Source organism: Perca fluviatilis, chromosome 22 (assembly GCF_010015445.1).
Source record: "Perca fluviatilis chromosome 22, GENO_Pfluv_1.0, whole genome shotgun sequence".
NCBI classification, from domain to species: domain Eukaryota; kingdom Metazoa; phylum Chordata; class Actinopteri; order Perciformes; family Percidae; genus Perca; species Perca fluviatilis.
Genome location: NC_053133.1, coordinates 4,677,676 through 4,700,592, shown reverse-complemented (window position 1 = coordinate 4,700,592; position 22,917 = coordinate 4,677,676). Strand labels below are relative to the sequence as shown.

General features: G+C 41.1%; 1 protein-coding gene across 4 annotated transcripts in view; it reads right to left on the bottom strand.

The window, feature by feature from the left end:
* plppr5b (phospholipid phosphatase related 5b) overlaps window positions 1-22,917 on the bottom strand; it is a 138,179-nt gene that overhangs the window by 56,225 nt on the left and 59,037 nt on the right. For all 4 annotated transcript variants that reach the window (XM_039789743.1, XM_039789744.1, XM_039789740.1 and 1 more), the window contains one exon: window positions 11,351-11,483. In XM_039789743.1, coding sequence (XP_039645677.1) covers window positions 11,351-11,483 — 133 coding nt within the window. The remainder of the gene's footprint in view (window positions 1-11,350; window positions 11,484-22,917) is intronic.

The following is a 22,917-nucleotide window of genomic DNA, read 5'->3' as shown; positions in this document are numbered from 1 at the left end:
GATGTTAGAACTAGTGCGTTTTGGTTTGTTATTAATGAGCAAAGGGTTCGCTACCGTTTGTGCCATTAATGTGATCTGATTGTAATCATGTATTGGCCATATCTGGTTACTAATCTGTTTCTGTGAATGTATAAATTGATCACTATACGGTTTGATTTTGTTGTGTTAAGTAGCTGGGTTAAAACCGTAAGCGCTACCTGCTAAACCACTCCTTTGACGGCGTTTAGTTACTGTCTGCGAGACAATCGCGGAAATCAGCTGTTAGCCACTGAGCTGGCCGTTATCAATAACTAAGATCAGAGTGTTTTTCTTTTCCTCCTTTATTCTGTTCCTTTTACTAACCCACACACGGACATATAAGCTAGCCACGTAGCTCCCGAGCTAACGCTGCTAACTTACACCGCGGGGTTTGTATAGAGCTAATAGGTGATTTAGCATATGGTATAAACGTCGCGTTGCCTACAGCAACCCCACCTTGGCTTCTTCAGCCCCTCTCCGTGCACCCAGCACCACTACCGCCCTCTTGAGGCTAAATGGTTTTGTGCAGCTCACAGGAGTAGCCATTTTTGGAGTTGTTTTTGTTATTAGAACTACCACACGCCCCTCTTTCACTCACTCTCTCTCACACACACACACACACACACACACACACACACACACACACACACACACACACACACACACACACACACACACACACACACACACACACACAGACGTGTCCACAAGACATGCTGCTTTTGTTTTTGCTTTGTTTGGTTGTGATATTGTAAAATGTATATACGTTTTATTATTGAAGGATTATTGATTGGCTACTGATAATTGTGACGTTAATAAATTCGATTATACTTAATTAGCAGTTGCTGGTGATTATTTGTGTATTTGTTGTGATAATTGCTGGTCGAACGGGTCACGCTCGAAATCACCCCTTCCTTTAATTCCTTTTAAAGGATTTTTACAGAAATGAGACTGTTCCACAGTTTGATTATTGGTCCCTGACAAGCAGGGTGGTGCCCCGTTTTGATTGTTTGTCGATTTGATAAAGTTATTAATAACCATATTCATAACTTTATTAATATTGATAAAACATATTTGATAATTTGCCAATGATCAAATCTGTACCCTACGTGAATCCTACAACACGAATGGGACACAGGTCTTACAGCTCTGTCGTACGTTAGGTCTATATATTGTCAGTGGCAGAGTAAGAGGAGACTCTTTCGGTCGATACACCCACAGTTCTTCCCTAGGCAGCAGTACTGTTGATTATTTTATCTCTGACCTTGACATTTCTAATATCAATGCATTCACAGTCAATCCCCTTACTCCTCTGTCTGACCATAGTAAAATAACAATCTATCCGAGTAGAGGAAATCTCAAACACAAAGAACTAGATTCTAATAATCTACAAACCTCTACCCAGTCCTACCATGGACTGTGAGCAGCACTGATCTCTACAGAAAGGCAATGGACAGACAATGGGGGTGTATCCGGCGACTTAAAACGGGGGTTGGAGGTAATGGAACAAAAAAATTTAAATTACACTAAAATTACAATGTTTATTTTTATTTCAGAACATGCACTGCATCGGTGCGAAATGTAAAAAAATTAAATTAAATACACTGCAACAATCGTTTTCACAAGTAGCAATTATCCATCGGACTCCGCCGTGGTCTGCACATTCTTGATCGGCGAAAACGGTTTTTGCTTTTTTGGGATCCGACTGGCCAGCGTATTTGAACAAGTTAAGCAAACTTGGTTGTCTTTTTGACATTTTTCCCTTGACTGAAACGAGGCTATAACAGCAATCTCAACCAGCACAAGCGCTTGTGTCACTAGAAGTGCAGCGGCGCGCTGTTGAAGTGTCTCCCCTCCCTCCGTCCCTCTCCCCCCTCTGTCTTACCCTGAAAATTCACCTCAAAACGCATCGAAAATGCAAACACAAGATTTTTGTGGAACTTTAATGGGGAATAAAGACTAACAAAACAGATAACAACATTGAACATTACACAAACAGTAGTTTATTTTTTTCATTTAGGCGATTCATTTTTCCTGGTGACACAGATGGTGCCGGATCCAATAAAAAAGGTTCCGGATCCAACGTCGGAGGTGCCGGAACATGTTCCGGCTCAAATTAAGCCCTGTTAATAACATAAATGCCATTTTTGACAAGGCAGCAAAACTAACAAATTCAAAAAGGAAAAGAAAAAGAAAAAATATTAGTGGTGAAAAATGGTTTGATAATGATTGTAAAAATCTAAGGAAAGAACTAAGAAATGTCAGAAACACAGGGATCCAAATAACGAAACTGTACGCCTTCTTTATGGAGAAACACTAAAAGAATACAAACATTTATTAAGAACAAAAAGGGAACAGCATAACAAAATCAGCTAAACCTAATCGAAGAATCAATACAGTCCAATCAATTCTAGGAAAATTGGCATAAAGTAAACACAACATCTAAGGAGGAATTAGCAATCCAAAATGAGGATATTTGGACCACTCATTTTACTAACCTTTATGGCAAAATGACAAATAACCCAGGCCAACAGGAAATACAGAGGAAATTAAATTAATAAATTAATCCTTGAATCAGCAATTAAAGACTACCAGAACCCCATTGACACCCTCATTACAGAGCAAGAACTAACAGACAAAAGGAAAAAGCTTAAAATCCAAAAAGGCCTGTGGTGCTGACTCCATTTTAAATGAAATCATCAAATACACAGATAATAAATTCTAATTGGTCATCCAAAAAGCTTTCAATATCAACCTAAATTCAGGTATTTTCCCAGCTATTTGGAACCAAGGACTGATAACCCCAATCCACAAAAATGGAGACAAGTGTGACCCAAATGACTACAGAGGAATCTGTGGGACCAGTAACCTGGCAAAACTATTCTGCAGTATTATTAATGGCAGAATCTTACAATTAATTAGTGAACACAATATCCTGAGCAAAAGTCAAATTGGATTTCTCCCAAAATATCAAACTTCAGACCACATCTTTACTCTCCACACCCTCATTGACAAACAATTAAACCAGAACAAAGGAAAAATCTTTTCATGTTTTGTAGACTTTAACAAAGCATTCGATTTAATTTGGCATGATAGTCTTTTCTATAAATTGATTGAAATGGGTAATAGAGGAAAAACATATGATATCATAAAATCTATGTATACAAACAACAAATCTTCAGTTAAAATTGGCCACCAACGAACACATTTCTTTCCCCAAGAACGTGGAGTGAAACAAGGATGCTGCCTGTCCCCGACTCTGTTCAACATATACATAAATTAATTGGCAAAAAATCTGGAACTTTCTACATCCCCTGGTATCACTCTGGGAGATACTGACATCAAATGTTTGTTATATGCTGATGATGCAGTCCTGCTGTCCCCTACAAAAGAAGGCCTACAACAACACCTGGACCACCTGCACAGTTTCTGTCAGACCTGGGCTCTGACTGTCAACCTAAACAAAACCAAAATTCTGATTTTCCAGAAAAGATCTGGAAAATTACAGTAAACATCAATTCTATCTAAATACAGTTCAATTAGAACATGTGAAAAACTACTTATTTAGGACTCAATATTAGTTCGTCAGGTAGTTTTCAAATTGGTGTGAATGAGCTGAAAGACAAATCAAAAAGTGCATTTTATGCAATTAAAAGAAAAATCAAAACAGACATTCCAATTAAAATGTGGTTAAAAATATTCCAATCAGTAATAGAACCCATTACTCTATATTGCAGAGAAATATGGGGCCCGCTCAGTAGACATTTCAAATTTACTGACTGGGACAATCACCCAATTGAGAAATTCCATGTAGAATTTTGTAGCAACCTTCTACACCTACCAAGACACATCCCAAATAACTCCTGCCGAGCAGAACTAGGCCAATATCCCCTCCAAATTACAATTGAAAAAAGAGCCATCAAATTCTACAACCACCTGCAGAAAGCGACCCCCATAGTTTCCACTACAAAGCACTACAATACCAAGAGAGAAACATAGAGAAAAGTCCCTTCAGTCAGCTAGCCCTGTCCCTCAGCTCCCTCACCTCAGAGAGGGAGGGAGACAGTAAGAGAGAGAGAGAGAGAGAGAGAGAGAGGGAGAGATAGACAGAGAGAAGAGAGAGAGAGAGAGAGAGAGAGAGAGAGAGAGAGAGAGAGAGAGAGAGAGAGACGTCCCTCGGGACCGATCACAACAGAGAAAAGCCGAGAGCTCCAGGCAGTAAAGATCATCTGATCATCCACTCCCCTACTGTCCAGGGCAACATTCCCCCGGGCTCTCCTTGTTCCTGTCATATGTTGGGGTTGATCCATAGAATAAGAGTGAGTAGGAAATGTTAGGCTAGCCATATGTAAGGCCTCCCATCATATAGAATCTGTTTTAACTTCCCAACAAACTCTTAGCTCTGAGTGTTGCATTCATTCAATTGAACTGTTTAACGTTGAGGTTTTTATCTTTGTTTCCACAAGCTAATCCATCTGACCTGCTCTATCTGGTATTCAGGGGTCCTCACTCACTCCTTCGCTGTCTACAGCTGGTTTCATGGATTCATTCATCACTGCATTTAGTCATTAACTTGTATGCATTAGTTAGTAATAGTTGAAAAAAAGCCACTGATAAATAAGTTGATTGCGTGGTTTAAGTGTATGAAAGATAACGGTCACTGTTTACGAGTACAGTGCTGATGACTGGTCGATTGAAACTGAATAATTAATTGGATATCTTTTCCCTTATCGAAGGCTGGTGCCCCGGGTTAAATTTAATGCAAGTTGTTAAAGTCTGTTACTCAGTATAAATACTATAAATGCAGACTCTACTTCATCTTTTACACCAATTAATGTGGTTATGCTACGTATTTTGGTGCTCTGAATTCATGGATTTACACTACACCTTCGTACCAACCAACCAACCAACCAACCAACCAACCAATCAACCAATCAATCAAAATCCTTTGGAAATTGGGTAGATATGGTTAGTTTTATATGGTTGTAAAATCACATTACATTCTTTCAGCTTCACGAGATCAGCCCTAAAGAAACAAACAACAGGTTCCAAATGAATTCCTCGAGCTGCATTCACATCACAGCCTCAGCCTATCAAACCTCTGCCGTAAATGGGACGCACTCAGCTCGTGGTGCTTTGCCAGCAGGCGCAGGTTGAGCCCCGCAGGGCAGGCCAGTTACTGTACCATCCTCCAGCTTTAAAACTTAAAGCCCTCTGATCACTGACACACAAATCTCACCACACATACTTGTAAGTCAAATCAACTCAGGAGGCCTTTGGCTCCGAGGATCAGTGTTCAGCCTCACACAGGAGCTCAGCAGCGCAGGGAGACCGGATCGCTCCACACAGCACAGCCGAGTCAATGCTGGATTTATCCATTTGTGCGCTCTCATTGTGCTAACAAGCCTGCCAAAAGTAGTTCTCAACAGCCATGCATCAAATGCACCATAAAACACACAGGCAGACACACTGTATGCAATGGGATTTCCAGATTGTGCTTTGTAATTTGGGATAACTGCTGTTGTTAATGCCGCTGTAAATAGGCCCTGACAGCTCACCACAGACTCATTAGCTGATGTTGGTAAAGAGAAGCAAATGCTGCACCTCTGATGCGGTTTGGGGGGGGGGGGGGGGGGGGCGGGGGGCCCCCCCCCCCCTCCTTTTTTTATTTCCCTCCTTTTATTTTTCAAACACTGCAGTACAGGCTCTCTCAGTAGAAATAAGTGCCACAGATGGGAGAAAGCGCAGTATGTCCTCAGCATCTTCCTCTACTACTTTAAAAACTAAAATGACTTTTAAAGGAAAATTCTGGTCTAAAGCTTGGGTCTCATTTCTGTAGTTTCGTCCGTCATTACCAGCCACGACTGGTATAGCACCTTGTGCGTAGCGTCCTAACCGCGCAAGATGTAGTCATGACACTTTACAGGTTAGTAGTTGAGATCCAAATGAAGGCCTTGTTTGAAGATGGCTGTGGTCCGAGTAAGGGCGCCGGAAGTAGGGGGGGTAGGAAATAGGGAAGGGGCTGTTGGCTGTACAGTGCTCTACAAAATAAGCATGGTCAAATTGAATGGCAGAAATCAATTGCACAAATACTCCTCTACATCGCTACGTAACAAACAGCTCAGAGACGTATTGTCACTGAATAACACTAGCATGCTCCAACTAGCACTGCGAGTATGTCACCAAGCTTCAAGCACCACCAAGGACTTGTGGGTGAACTTTGCTGTGCCTCTTAGCTGTATCTGGTCTGACCAGGCATTCAGTAAGGTAGCTCAGCTGTAGGGTTGGGTACCGAAACCCGGTTCCACTATGGAACTGGTTCCTACACAACCGGTAGGAATCGGACCGGATTAGAATGCAAATTTCGGTTCCTCATTTCGGTTCCACTTAATGTGTCGACTGAAATATTTTCCCTCTGTCGCTCTGAAACGGATGTAAAAATATCACACTTCCTCTTTAGTCTAGAGTTAGCTAGCTAGCGTAAATGTAGGCTACTTTTAAAAAGCCATATTTTCCCTCTGGGAAAGTACTTTAAAACATTAATATATTGTTAAATTTAAATAATTTTCAATTTAGAAAAAAACTCTTTAAAAGAGCCTTTCTTTGATGTTATTTTTCAGTTTTTCAAGAATCTGTTTAGGAATCGGAATCGTTTTAAAAGTACCGGTTCGGCATCGGAATCGTCAAATTTCAAAGGACATCCAACCCTACTCAGATGTGTTCCTTCCTTGCTATGTCCTCCAGTTCTTCACAGGGGCTCCTAAGACATTTCTGGCTCCAGTGTATCTGTCCGAGATTGTAACCCTTCGCAAAAACAACCGCCCATTGCGGTCATCCAATCAACTGGTTTTAGAAGTCCCATGTTCGAGGTACAAACAGGGGGGTGATCGCACTTTGGCAATTGCGGCACCGAGACTTTGGAACATGTTATCTCCTGACATCCGCACTATAACAGACGTAGCTCGTTTTAAATCTAACCTTACAATGTATTTATTTAGAACAGCTTTTAATACATAGTAACGTTATGGCAGTTTCAGTTTTTTTTGCTTTCATGTATTCTTTTTCTGATATACTGTATGTTTTACGCCTTTTGATTTTACTGTATGTTATGTTATGTTTTACTGTTCTTACTTTATGTAAAGCACTTGATTGATTTCAATGCTAGAGAAGTTATGTCATCCCTCGAGCATGGTCTAAGTCTGCCCAGGATCTCCCTTCAAATGGACATGTCTGGAAGACACCTGAAGTGAAGCGTCCATGAGACATCCATCTTTCCCCCAATTTTTCAAGCTTAAATCAGTGAATGAAATTCATTTTGGGTACTTGTATCTGTAATCTCTTGCTGTCAGTCTCTACCCAAAGCTCATGACCGTAGCGGTGCGTTGGAAGGTAAATTGGGATAATAAGGACACCTTCCATGTACTTACATGGCAATTTCACAACAATTCACATCAGCCATAAACACATTCGGGATTCCGATGATATTCAAATGCCCAGTACTCTCCAACAGTCAATTGAACTGATCACATTTCTCGGGTGGTTAGATAAAACATCTTCAAGAACAAACAAACTGTTTCTTTTCACTTTTCGTTTGCTGTTCACATTTTCTTCACTAAGGCCATTTCATTCTCCATTTTACACCTGTTCCTGTTGGAGGGTAGATTAGCATACAGTACAGGCCAAAAGCTTGGACACACCTTCTCATTCAATGTGTTTTCTTTATTTTCATGACTATTTACATTGTAGATTCTCACTGAAGGCATCAACACTATGAATGAACACATATGGAATTATGTACTTAACAAAAAAGTGTGAAATCACTGAAAACATGTCTATTTTAGATTCCTCAAAGTAGCCACCCTTTGCTTTTTTGATAGCGCTGCAAACCCTTGGTGTTCTCTCAATGAGCTTCATGAGGTAGTCACCTGAAATGGTTTTCACTTCACAGGTGTGCTTTGTCAGGGTTAATTAGTGGAATTTTTTCCCTTATTAATAGGGTTGGGACCAACAGTTTTGTCAGGTTGATACACAGCCGACAGCCCTATTGGACAACTGTTAGAATTCATATTATGGCAAGAACCAATCAGCTAAGTAAAGAGAAACGAGTGGCCATCATTACTTTAACAAATGAAGGTCAGTCAGTCCGGAAAATTGCGAAAACTTTGAATGTGTCCCCAAGTGCAGTCGCAAAAACCATCAAGCGCTACAACGAAACTGGCTCACATGAGGAAGCCCCAGGAAAGGAAGACCAAGAGTCACCTCTGCTGCTGAGGATAAGTTCATTCGAGCCTCAGAAATCACAAGTTAACAGCAGCTCAGATTAGAGACCAGATGAATGCCACACAGAGTTCTAGCAGCAGACACATCTCTAGAACAACTGTTAAGAGGAGACTGCGCAAATCAGGCCTTCATGGTCAAGTAGCTGCTAGGAAACCACTGCTAAGGAGAGGCAACAAGCAGAAGAGATTTGTTTGGGCCAAGAAACACAAGGTATGGACATTAGACCAGAGGAAATCTGTGCTTTGGTCTGATGAGTCCAAATTTGAGATCGTTGGTTCCAACCGCCGTGTCTTTGTGCGACGCAGAAAAGGTGAACGGATGGATTCTACATGCCTGGTTCCCACCGTGAAGCATGGAGGAGGAGGTGTGATGGTGTGGGGGTGCTTTGTTGGTGACACTGTTGGGGATTTATTCAAAATTGAAGGCATACTGAACCAGCATGGCTACCATAGCGCCCTGCAGCGACATGCCATCCCATCCGGTTTGCGTTTAGTTGGACCATCATTTATTTTTCAACTGGACAATGACCCCAAACACACCTACGGGCTGTGTAAGGGCTATTTGACCAAGAAGGAGAGTGATGGAGTGCTGTGCCAGATGACCTGGCCTCCACAGTCACCGGACCTGAACCCAATCGAGATGGTTTGGGGTGAGCTGGACTGCAGAGTGAAGGCAAAAGGGCCAACAAGTGCTAAGCATCTCTGGGAACTCCTTCAAGACTGTTGGAAAACCATTTCAGGTGACTACCTCTTGAAGCTCATCAAGAGAATGCCAAGAGTGTGCAAAGCAGTAATCAGAGCGAAGGGTGTCTACTTTTAAGAAACTAGAATATAAGACATGTTTTCAGTTATTTCACACTTTTTTGTTAAGTACATAATTCCATATGTGTTCATTCATAGTTTTGATGCCTTCAGTGAGAATCTACAATGTAAACAGTCATGAAAATAAAAAGGAAACACATTGAATGAGAAGGTGTGTCCAAACTTTTGGCCTATATATATATATATATATATATATATCAATATAGCGAATGTTTCCTCTGCAAGGACGGTGGGATATTACTGTGGTGCTCTATCACTGCTGACGAAACCCAGAGATACAAAAGGAAGCTGCTCAGCCAAAGCAGTTTATCTTCCTCCCACTTTAATGAAAAGTCATGGCACAGCACTCTTCGAGACTGACATCAATTAACACTAAGACATAAGCCTTATTCAGATACAACACGTTACCAGTGTATAATATATGATAACCAATTCCGATGAGTCTCTTAGCGATGAAGGGGGCTTTAGTCTGAAATACAAGGCCTGTTAACATGAACGTGCAGCGTGAATGGCTTGCTGGATGTGTAAATGCGAGGGTAAAGCCGGGCCACCAAGTGGATTTCCCCTTAGGGATCTAGGTAATAATCCTCTTCTGCAGTCTTATCTCCTGCTCTCACTTAAGCAAGAGAGAGGACAAGGAGAGGCCAACGCCGTGCTGCAATGTGCATGTGTGTGTGTGTGTGTGTGTGTGTGTGTGTGTGTCTAGGAGCAGTCTAGGGTATTTTTTGCGTGCATGCTTGCAAGTCTATATGCACGTATACTGTAGGCTTGCAGCAAGATGTGTGTGCATGTGAGAAAATGTGTGGGGTAGATCTGTTTGCAGCTGGCTGAATGCCTACAAAGTCCGATACAATGGTGTGTACATTCGTGCACACATTGCCATTAATGACACAGAAAATAAGAGTAAAAGTATAGACGTCAAAGGAAATTCAGGTATGAAACCAATACATAGTGCCTCACGCAAGAACATTTTCACATTCTTATATTAAACCTCTCTGTTCTTTCATTAGGTTTGCTCGTACCAGTGTTTCAAGTTTTATTCAGCAGAGCCTCTTAACTGCACTACTCGTCTTTCACTTCTTTCAACTTGTTGAATACCACCTGAACATGAGCCCATTCCTGAGATGATCAGCATAACAGAGGCACTGACTTTCTTTTAAAAGGCTACCTGTTGAATGGCATCTGTTGGAAGGTTATATTCTCAAAACATGTCACCGAAGAGTAAAAAGAAAAATAGAACACAGCAGGGCTTAAACAAATCCGTAGATGAAAAAAAATCACAAATCAAGCAGTGTCAGTATAGTGACATTAGGGGACCTGACAAAATGTGAAAATATTACTACAGCTGTCAATGCTGGGAAATCACAGAGCTGAACTGTGACAGAAGCCGCTTTTTGACACAAGTTCTGGGCTCTTTCAAGTCCCCAGAACTATTTTGAAGGAACCAGAAGGTTCAACATACATACATACATACATACATACATACATACATACATACATACATATATATATATATATATATATATATATATAGTGTAGAACCTCTCCCATATATGTATTCACTTTAACATTTCCATAACCATTAGTTATTTGTATTTTTCCTGGTATTTAAAGTGTCAAAATATCATGTGGTGCGACCGTCTGTCCATGACTGCGGTTTTCAAAACAAAATCTTTGAAATTATCCTAAATCTATTCACATGTATTTTTTGCCCTATTTGCCAAGAAAAAAGTGTTTTGTAGCCAAAAGTACAACATTGCCAAGCATTTGTATTTGTATGCATCATCATATATGGACATACTTATCCGATGATGTCCATTTTCTGAAATATGGACATTATGGAACAAAACTATGAGATCCTTATTTACAAAAACTAAAATTTGTTAACACTTTACGGTATATTACCGAGAACTTATTTACTTACCTACTTTTAAGATAATTCACGGCCGCACCACATGACATTTTTTAAGGCCTGTTGAAAACCTGTATAAGTCATTGACCCACATGGAGACAGACAAGCATTTCTAGCAGCAGCACATTCAGAGAGGCTCTCTGGACCGTGGGAGGAAAGCTGTCTGGAAAACATTCCGCCTCTTTAGTTTGAGAGAGGCGGATGGGTGATTGTGTCTGTGACCTTAGCCATTTAGAGAAATGGTGCGTCAAAAAAACACAGAGTAGAAAAAAAGGCTGTACAGGTCTGCAGTCACAAAAAAAAAAAGCCTGAGACTTACCGAGGAAGCGGAAGGTCCTGCGCACCAGCGGGTTGAGGTAACAGCAGTCCCCGGTGGCTACCGTCTTCTCTGAGCGGTCGAACTCTTTGGACGTGTACTGGACCAGGAACAGCACCGTCTCCGTTATTGTGATCTGGACAGAGAAAGAGGAAAGAGAATTCAGGTGAGCTGATCAAGTGGGCATTCACACAGCCTGCATCAGCCGTCAGACGGTGCGGCAAAAACGCAGGTCTTTCCATTACATTTGAATGGGGGTAGTGTGTTTAGGCTGCGGCAGCAGGTTTTGCCGCAGGTGGGACACGCAAAAAAAACTCAGCGGGCCTAGATCTATAAACTATCTGACGGAAAACAGTAGTTATGAAATATAAAGTCTACTTGTGCTACATTGGGCGGTTAAAGAACACAACGGGACGTCACACAGATGTTTCATTGACACTCCCCCCTACGCACAACCAGAGGTGTCAAGTAACAAAGTACAAATACTTCGTTACCTTACTTAAGTAGAAATTTTGGGTATCTATACTTTACTGGAGTAATTATTTTACAGCAGACTTTTTACTTCTACTCCTTACATTTTCACGCAATTATCTGTACTTTCTACTGTACTTTTCATTCCGGCTTGTCATCGTTCAAAAAAGCACACACACAAATAAAACTTATCCAGATAAATCGCGGCATCCGGAGAGAGTGAATGTGACTGTGGTTGGATGAGAAGTATAAACATATACCATTCCGACACCCTTTGTACCCGATCCATCGCACCTGCACAGACCCGGTGCTAATACGGCACCGGTGCCATAACGACTACCGGACCGAATAGCAACGCGGATTTTGGTGCCTTATTTAGGTGCCACTTAAATGCCTGCGCTACTCTCTGATGCTCCGAAAACGGACGCTAGAGGGAACTGAAACATCGCCGCACGGGACGCTAGTTAACACTACATCTGACAGCAGGTAACGTTAGCCTACCGTTAGCTAGCAGCTGGAGTAAACACGGTTAAAATGCTGAGAGCTAAACGGTGTAAAAGTGTGTGGGAAAAAGAAAAAAAAAACACCAGGGGGGGGGGTTTGTGGAAAAACACAGAGATGGGTCACCTTTTTCCGCCCTTCTGAGTTTGTACCTATGATTTTAATACAACATTATAGTCATTATAGTCAAATGTTTTTTTGTGGAGGTGGGGTAGTGCACTATTAGGCGCCTGTGGGATGACCTAAGCTTTTGTAGTATCTATACTTCTACTTGAGTAATGAATGTGAATACTTTGGACACCTCTGCCCACAACTCTGCGGAAAATCGCCGGATCACTGGTTCCCTGTTTGAACACAGCCTAATGGTTTATCTGAGTCCCAGTCATTCTCAGTGAGCTCCATCTGTACATACCCAGCTGTGTAGTACACAGGAACATATGGGAGAGAGGTGTGTGTGTGTGTGTGTGTGTGTGTGTGTGTGTGTGTGTGTGTGTGTGTGTTGTGTGTGTGTGTGTGTGTGTGTGTGTGTGTTGACATATTTCTCTTTTAATAAAAAATGGGATCTGGTCCGTGGTTCCATCCATCTCTGATTTATTGATGTAGACTGATGGAGAGTAGATCAGCTCTATACATGTTGCAAGTTGTGGATTTAATTTGTGTTTTCCAATATTATTATTTATCATTTTTGTTACGATATCCTTGTTTCGGATATTGAACTTGTGTTCAAAGAATGTGCTTTGGTGCAGGAACGATGTCATATCCCAATAACCACATTAAATGTTTCTGGATGAATGTGATAGGGAACTGTGTATTTGTAACAGTGACAAGACACTCCACCTGGTCCAGTAGATCATCAGCAAGTCATGTAAACTAAAAATAATATATATATATATATATATATATATATATATATATATATATATATATATATATATATTTTCATTTGGCATTGTTTGTCAATGCCAAAACGGTTCAATCACAATTAGAAATTAAATAATATGACTGTTTCTTAATCTACAGCGCTTTGGTTAAATCAGGGGTCTTTAGCTGTCTTTTTTAAAAGATTATTTTTTGGCCATTTTAGGCCTTTAATTGACAGGACAGCTGAAGACATAAAAGGGAGAGAGAGGGGGAATGACATGCAGCAAAGGGCCAAGGGTCGGAGTCAAACCCTGGCCAACTGCGTTGAGGAGTAAACCTCTATATATGGGCACCCGCTCTACCAACTGAGCTATCTGGACGCCCCTCTTCAACGTTTTTTAAGCCAAGGAACCCTTAACTGAGAGAGACAGAGCAGGGACCCCCCTACTACATACAGTATATTGTATAAAATGAAATTGCATCTTAAACTGGGCCTACAATAAGGTGTAGGGCAGCCTAAAGCCTTTATACATAACTTTTTTGCATAAAATACTAAGCTATTAAAATAGCGTAATACTTGTTGGCATGATTTCATTAATCATGTTTTAATGTTAAACATACATGTAGCAGAGTGAATCTTTAGGATGAACTGGATCTGGGGATGGCCTTAGTGACTACCTTACCTATGGGCCAGTAAGCCTATCAGCAGTGGGGATTTATATCTGACCCCCTGTTGAAGATCCCTGGGTTAAAGGATCAATCTGGTGATCAGTCTAATTGTTCTTACTGTCAACACATGTCCTGTGCAGACCCAAACAGACAATATGTAAGTGCATCTTTCAATCCTTTATGACTGCACTGCCCTGTCTGTGGTGAGCTCACATAATACATCCTGGATAGACAACATCTCACAAATATATGCAAGCCCCGATCACTCTGTGATCTCTGTCATCCCCTTGCCATTATCCCTTTCCTGATACTCAACGACTTCCCCAGAGACAGCATCAGAATGTCTAAATATCCCCAGGTACAACACAACTCCATAACTCCATCAAGGGATTCTACCACCACAGGGAACCCTGATATGGATTAACTCCAACTGAAAAAATAAAAAACTTTTAAAAAGACTTCCACACATGCTGAGAGAGCAGCACAGTATTAAAAAAGAAGAAGAAAAACTCAGAGGAATACCAAAAGCAAGTGAGCTTCAGATATTGTTTGCAGGCCTGCAGATGACCTTCTTTCAAAACAAAATCTATAAAAATCTATAAACTGACGGGGAACCGCGAGAGTGAAGGCCTGTTTGTCTTCTGTCTTATTTCTCCATCATGCCGAGATGGGACAGGATTGAGGAAGTGGGGGGTGGGGGGTGGGGGGGACAAACAAAGCACTTCTGAAACAACAAATAATAATAAAAGCAGTCTGAGTGGATTCTGTGGACAGCCCGACTGCATGTCTGCTGAACATCTGCTGCTGCAACAGTGATGAAGAAAAGTGGGTAACACTTTACTTGAAGGTATCGACATAATTGTGATATGACACTGTCATAACTATGACATGACACTGAACGTGTTAAAACAAGTCATGAACGTTTATGACTTCTGCCATTAAGTGTCATTCGGTTTTTGTCATGACCATTGTTTGGGTTGTCTTGACTATGACAACTTGACATTAAGTAAGTGATATTAAGTGATATTACCAGAAGTTTGTCTTGGTCATGACAAGTGAACATTAAATTTGTCTTGATTATGAAAACTTGACATTAATCAAAGTGACATTACCAGAAGTTGTCTTGGTCATGACAAGTTGACATTAAAGTTGTTTGGGATGACTTTGTAATGACAACTTAACATTAAACAGGATGACATTACCAGAGGATGTCTTTGTCATGACAACTTGACATAAACAGAAAATCCACCTTTTTTGTATTCATGACATGTTGACATAATGATTATTATAATTAGATGTGCAAGGTTAGAGACCAATTCTAGCACTTGGTCAGATAGATATGTGACAGGATATTCCACATGACAGTGTAATGGATAGACATCAAGTAATGTGGTACCATTCTGATTTGTCATTAAGATTTCATGGACAAGATTTGCTGTCATGACAACATTATGACAGTGTAACGAATACATTTTTTGACCTCAAGTAAAGTGGAACCATTTTGATTTGTCATTAAGATATCAGGGATAAAATTTGCTGTCATGACACTATTATGAAAGTGTAACAAATACATTATTTGACCTCAAGTAAAGTGGTACCATTTTGATTTGTCATTAAGATATCATGAAGGATAAGACATGTCTTAAGAAGTCGCACACCTTTTACGCAAACCAAATTACCTTCCTAACACATTACCATGTGACGTAAGAATCTTTGTTGACAGTGTTATGTAGTTGATACCAGTGTGAATTTGGACCAGAACTAGAAGAAAACTAGATTGTTAAGATCCAGAGAATGACTTGTTTATAACGTTAATGACACGTTCATGACAGTGTCATGTCATAGTTATGACAGTGTCATGTAACGATTATGTCGATACCCTGAAGTAAAGTGTTACCGAAAACTGAATAATAACATCTTCATTTATGTAACACGCTGGTGTGCCTAAGATCGAATGGAACAAGCCTAAACGAGTAAAGGAAAACAAAGGCGAAACAACAGGCATGCCATACAGCTCAACAGTTTCAAGTGAAATTATAGAGACAAAATAAATCCAGCTATATACTATGTTTACATGCATGCACAAAATAGTGTTATGTTAAAAAAAAATCAGCAATTCTTCAAATATTCCCTCAAAATGTTTCACAACAGACTTTCTGAGAAAACAGAGTTAGTGTGTGCTTGTTATTATCAATTTAGACAACGTGATTGTATGTCACCGTATCTCGATATATGATCAGATCACGATATGATTCCATTGGAAGACAATAAATGATCATATTGAATCATCGCGCAGCCCTAATGTTGAATAATTCAAACTGCATCATATGCATCATACCAGCTCTGAGGTGTAAAAGGATAAAGTATCAGTCTAAAGATAAATACGTTGTTTCATTCACTTAGATTGATTTCTGAAGGAGACCGTAAATATAGTTGGACTTTCGGGTCAAATCGGGAGAACCGGGGCCCGTTTGAAAGCTGAAACCTATTTAACACACACATCGTCATCTAAGAGCAGTCAAAGAATAGAAACAGCATGCCACCGTGATAAGTGGCTGTGTCTAAAAAAAGACGGGTGTGTTTTGGAATCTCATTTTGAGTTGTCAGTGGTTGAGCTGCCTGTGTGAAGTGTGTGCATGAGTACGAGGGTGTTGAGCTTGTTGGAGCAGTGAAAACAGTGCTTTTACTCAATAAATGCGGGTTTATCTATCACATACATATGTTCATGTGGTTAACAGCTGTTTATTTTGTTATTATGTTATTATAATCCATTGAGTAATTATGGTTGTTAGGTTATCTTGTCTTCATTTTTCTGTGGTGATGACAAATGGGATGTTTGGGGGGCGGGGGTGTTCATGTTAAGTAAGTTGTGTGTTTTGTGTGCTGTTTGAAAAAATTTAAATTGTTAATCATAAAAAAAAATAATATAAATAATAATATGGTGTGTATGGTGCATTGAGCAAGCCCTAGATCCATGACGTTTCTTTTCCGGGATTGCTCAAGTGCCGGCGGAAATTCCGCCGGATGTCCCTCATTTTCGGCCGGATGTCCGTCCCCTTCCTCTTTCTTTATGTTGTAATTCTAAACTCTGGTGGATTTCTGAGGACTATGGCTAACTGCTCCTCAGATCTCTGTAGGGTAAATGTCAGGCCTGCAGAACTGGATTGGCACTGCTGGCGTATTGTGTTCTCAGTAAGCTGCCGTAACCAGAGGCCCACAATAGGACATGATCAACACTATTGTGGCTGCTTGTCTCCAGGATGTGCCCCATGCACCCTCCCCCCCCTCCCTCTGTGTCTCCTGGGCACAGAGTTGTGCTTCCAGCGTTTGGCTGATTTCACACTCGGCACTGAGGTATTAATCTTTCATTTACAGGTTCCCCTCACCGGGATTTCTACTGACAACCTCCTGACCTTGCCCGGTCTGAATGTTTCCACCTGGCTGAACACCCAGATGCATAAAGTCCTGTGAGTGAATCCAGCCCAGTGCGTCCAAGCGTGCGTGCGACTGTGCACATGCGCCGGTCGATGTAGGTGTCCGTGATGGGTACTGAGGCCCGGGAGCTGAAACCCACAGAGCTGCCACGCACTCAGCCGCTGCCACTGTGATTTATTTGGGTCGACTGGTGAGGGTGGCAGAACACTTGGACTGAACTACCCAAAGGTTTGACTCTTGTTTTTGCAAATATCTTTAAATCTAAATAATCTCATGTTGGGAAAATGTGTCAATTCAGGAGAATCCTCTAGAACGGTGCTATTTTAAACCTACATTGTGTAATTTTTTTGAGTTGATTCTTAGCAAAAAAACCTTTGTTCTTTCACAAATATGTGCTCATTCATGTGTAATTACTTCCACCAAATAATCAAAGTAGTCTCGTAAGCGTAGAATCTGACATTCAGAATCATTCAGAATACATAGGAGCGAGTCGCTCGAATGGCGGCAGCCATGTCGCACCCCCATCTTTAAAATACATTAGCCAAAGAGGGACATACCTCTGCCTTTCGCACTTTTACACTCAGAGGCACCGTGACGAATGCCAGGGAGGGAGGGGGGGAAGATTACTCAGCGACTGCCGGCAGATTTGAAAGCCTGTTGAAGATGGAGGATCACACCTATTCTCGAGGACATGTAATGGAGTCGCCAAGGAAGTTAAAAAGAGAAGTAAAATGACAACGCGACAGGCAAAGCAACAAGACTAAAGTAAAGAAGTTGTGTAAATTTGAAGTTTCATAGTTGCTTGGCTAACTATAGCATGGTCGTGCATAACGTTGCGATTTCCCTGGCAGACAACTCACGTCATGCAGTTGTAACACAGACAGCCAAGTTTCTCAGACCCCGGCCGTAACGTCACGTTAGGTACAGAATCCTGAGTGAACGAGAGGAGGGTTTATTTTCAGAGCCCCGAAAATCAAGACTCCAAGTGTTTCTTTTCTCTCTAAGTGTGTTCTTTCTTTCTCCTCGCATGCTAACCTCTTTTTTTTTTTTCCTGCTTTTATCTTCCAAATGTATCCAGACTCTCCAGTGGTAATGTGCATGTGTGTTGTCATGGTTACCAAAAGAGCTTGCAAGAATATATGTATAATTTATACAGAGCACTTGGAAGATTGCTTTGTTAACTGTTCGTGATCATCAGATGGATTTAACAGTGATTGTTTGTGTGCTACTTGCCACTGCCATACGGTCACAGATGTGTGCCATTATGTGTGCCATTATCCTCTAAATGCCACAAAAGTGACATAGTCTCACAATACATGGGATTGTTATGATTGTAAACATACCGTGATACTATTTTTACTGGTCACAAACTAGTGTTGGTCATACACTATAAAAGCCATAACTCATTGCCAGCGATATCACTGAGAAGCCAAGGCAACAAATGGCTGAAGGGCAGTCTGATTTCCAAAAAGCCTGAGCAGCACTGTGACAGCCACAGGCCATTTGTCCCACTTTCTCAGCTCTAACACAAGCTGACAGGGCCACGGTGACAATGTGCTGCTTGTTTAGGCCCTAAACTATCTCCCTGCTCTCTCTCTCACTCTCTCCCTCTCTGTCAAGATGACAGCGTCAAGGTAGTCTCGCATTGCCAGCTCTATCTCCACAGCACTGTGAAGTAAGGTCTGGCTACACCACCCATTCATTCCTGGATAGGAGAAAAAAAGAAAAAAGCTCTGGGTTGTTTGCATTTCTTTAAACCAATCACGATCGTCTTGGGCGGCGGACGCAGCGACGGTGGCTCTGCTAAATAGTCTCGGAAAGGAGCTTGTTTTGGTGGAACATTGGCACCCAGCAAAAGAAAACGACACATACAATATTAAAGGAGCAATATGGAATATATTTGCTGTATTACATACAAAAATGACCATAATATATACGATATGACATCAGGTATTAAGGAAACATGCTAAGTTGAAATACTACAACAACAACAACAACAACAACAACGCTAAAACCAGTATTTTCTCCTTTGAAATTTCCAATCTGGGACAAAATGTCTGCTCATTTTGACACCCAAGTTGCCAGAAACTAGCAAGCAACCAAACAAACTAGAAAAGAGATATCATTCTACCTGACCAAAAAAATTTTAAATACTTAGCATCTTTCTAGTTGCATGACCAGAGACATGGTAAAACACGGGTAAATCTTGGAGATGCATTTAAAAGATGGAGACAGCTTAGAGCCCAAAAGGACGCAGAGTTGGCTAATTTCCTCCTGAACAGGTAAGCTTTAGCTTCATGCTAATTTATCACGGCTACTAGTAAGGATGGGCACTTTAAGCGCTGGATGGAGCCACAGTGCCGCTGCAAAATAGCCTTGGGAAGGAACTTGTTTTGGTGGAACATGTGTACCAGATCTGGAAGTAGTAGAACCTAAAATCTTTTATGACCGCCAACAAAGCCAGCATCTAACGTTAGCTACTCTACCACGCTGTGGAGTAATGTCTGGCAATGCGAGACTAGCGTCTAGCTACACTGACATTGTGGGACGTTGGGTTCAGCGGTCTCAACCTGGCAACCCCCTTTGAACTTCCGAGTCTGGGGAGGAGGGGCCGGGGGAGACGACTCTCTCCAGTATTTTGAATTTGGACTGCAGTAACCATCTTAAATGCTAGTTGTCAGTATTACATATTGCACCTTTGACTGAATTTAACTGTTCACACTACACAGTGAGCTATTTAAATTAGCTGGATACATGGTTAAACCTCATTGGCTCTTACCAGTGTATCTCCGTGTGTACTTTGTCCACAGCAATCCCACCAATCGGTCCCAAAACCTCCCAGTTAGAGAGGAAATTCCGTAAACATATTCTTTGTACATCTTTACAATATTCCCCGAAAGAACCAAGCATTGCGGTTCAGAGTGGCTTCTCCCCCAGATACATTTTTTACAATAAAGTTCAGTGTGTAAATAATAGTGTGTCTCTATTTGCAAGTTAATTGGACCTGCAGTGGCAACAAGTTTCAACAGGAAAGTGAGACAGCGCCTGACATCTGAACAACAGAAGAGGCCTTTGAGCACGCTGATACAAAGAGACTCCGGGGACAGAGTATTTCATTTTCAGCCACAGAGGCATGAATGAAGCCTCCGGCTTCTGTAGTCCACAGTGATACATGCAGTCGTTTGGAAAAAGCTATGAACAGCACCTCAAAACAAGCAGCAACCACCACAGCTGAGGGATGAAACCAGCCAGTGCCTTAAGATGCAGTTCCCCAAATGGCCACAAACTTGAAAAAAAAAACACCTGAGATGTCATCAAGTCAAGGTGGAAACAGACAAAGTCTCTATTGAAATGCAAAATCACAAGTCAGGGTCTCAACGGTGAACTCATTTTCAGAGTCATAGATCAGTCAAATCAGAACGCACAGATGATGTTATGCTGGATCGAGTGCAATTTAGGGCAGGTGCAGAAAAAAAGACTTTCACCACAATATATTTGATCCGACTAAAACCCTAAAGTCAGGACAGAATCTGCGCTGGTCTAGTTCAAGCAGTTCAGAGATGTGTCTTCACCTCACCGTGAGCTGTCCCAGACACTACCACAGTTTTCAAAACGGTCTGGGTTTTCTTGTAGCCTAAAAGTGAATGCGCTTGTAGTCGGAGAACCACAGGAACAAGTCTGAGACAAGAAAAGAGCCGTATCCAATGAAAGTGATCGGACATTAACCAGTATTGTACCAGTAATAATAATAATACATTTTATTTAAAGGTCCTATGACATGGTGCTCTTTGGATGCTTTTATATAGACCTTAGTGGTCCCCTAATACTGTATCTGAAGTCTCTTTTATATAGACCTTAGTGGTCCCCTAATACTGTATCTGAAGTCTTAATTACATGTATCTTTATTTGTAGTTTCAATAATACTTTATCTGAAGTCTCTTTTATATAGACCTTAGTGGTCCCCTAATACTGTATCTGAAGTCGCTTTCCCGAAATTCAGCTTTGGTGCAGAATTACAGCCACTAGAGCCAGTCCTACAATGAGCTTTCCTTAGTATGTGCCATTTCTGTGTCTGAAGCTATTGAGGAGGAGAGTGGGAGGGGCAAGGTGGAGGGTGGGGGTGTGGCCTTGACCAACTGCCACTTTTCTCATTTGAAAGCCATGATTTCTCTCTCTCATGGGTTGGCCAAATTCTCTGGGCGGGCAAAGCAGAGAAAGGGGAGGTAACCTTGCTCCTTATGACGTCATAAGGAGAAGATTCCAGATCGGCCCATCTGAGCTTTCATTTTCTCAAAGGCAGAGCAGGATACCCAGGGCTCGGTTTACACCTATCACCATTTCTAGCCACTGGGGGACCATAGAAAGGCTGGGGGAACTCATATTAATGTTAAAAAACCTCATAAAGTGAAATTTTCATGCCATGGGACCTTTAAAGGCCTTTCCCGGCACTCAAGGACACATAAGACAATTAAAATCAGCAAAAAATAAAAATAATAAATAAAAATAAATAAAAAGTAACTCTATATGTAAGGGGAATTGTACCCTCTGTTGGGGGAGGTATGTGCAGCCTGCGTAGTAGAGAAGTAGAGCGGCAGACACTCCTCAAACCTATATCAAACTGCAAACTGTTTTTTTCCCGTAAAAAAATGTTTAACGTCTGTCATTGTTTGTCAGTATCTCCAAAAAAAAACGCTATTGAACATCAGTCAAAGATAAGCGAGTGAAGGACAGAAGCAAATACAATACTTATCTGCTTCCAAAGCCACTGCAGCTGCCTCAAAAGTTATCCTGGACAAAACCAACTCAATCTGTCATGTGAGGCAAAGCGAATTAGTATGTTCCACTATCTCCTGTGCCATATTGAGAACCACGGCTGGATTCTTTAAAGAGGTTTACTTGCCTATTACAAATGAGGATGATAATCCTTTGCTGCGTGATTATAATGCAGAGGTTAGAGTGGCGTGTGTCTATTGGCTCTCAGCTAACCCTCTAACTCTCTTCTCCTTCCCACTCTTCCTCTCATCACTTTTTAAGCACAGCACCATGAAGCAATATTTTAGAACGCCAGACAGCCAATGTGTCGACTGGACTGCTAATTAGAGTGGTGATCAGAGATGGGGGACATTTGCATAAGTGAGGTCATATATTAATAAAGGGTGGTTGAAATTGAAGGCTCGGGAGACTTGGTCACGAGCTACACCTCTGGGCTGATGGGAGATCATAGCGGGAATGCCTAATATAATTGATGTTAGCATGATCCTTTTTCAAATGTGCCATGTCACATCAGCCTGAGTTTAGGTTTAGTGGTGTGGTAGCCATGTTTTAAATAGTCATAAAACGTTGTAGTACTGTAGAATAAAAAATACTTTAGTCTATGACACTGCCTTCCATGGGAACTAGTTCCCTTTATACAATTTTACAATTATAAAATTATATTTTCTTGTTGCAATTTATAACTCGAACTGCAATACCTTTTTAAGTATCGACCAAATTGTGTCAAATACAGGCTGCTCGACCGCTATGATTGGTGCAAATTGTTGGGTCTGTAACCTGACAAACAGCTCCAGAAACAGGTCTGGAAAATTAATAACATTAATCTAGATTGAATTTGACATATTTCAAATTTTTAAATA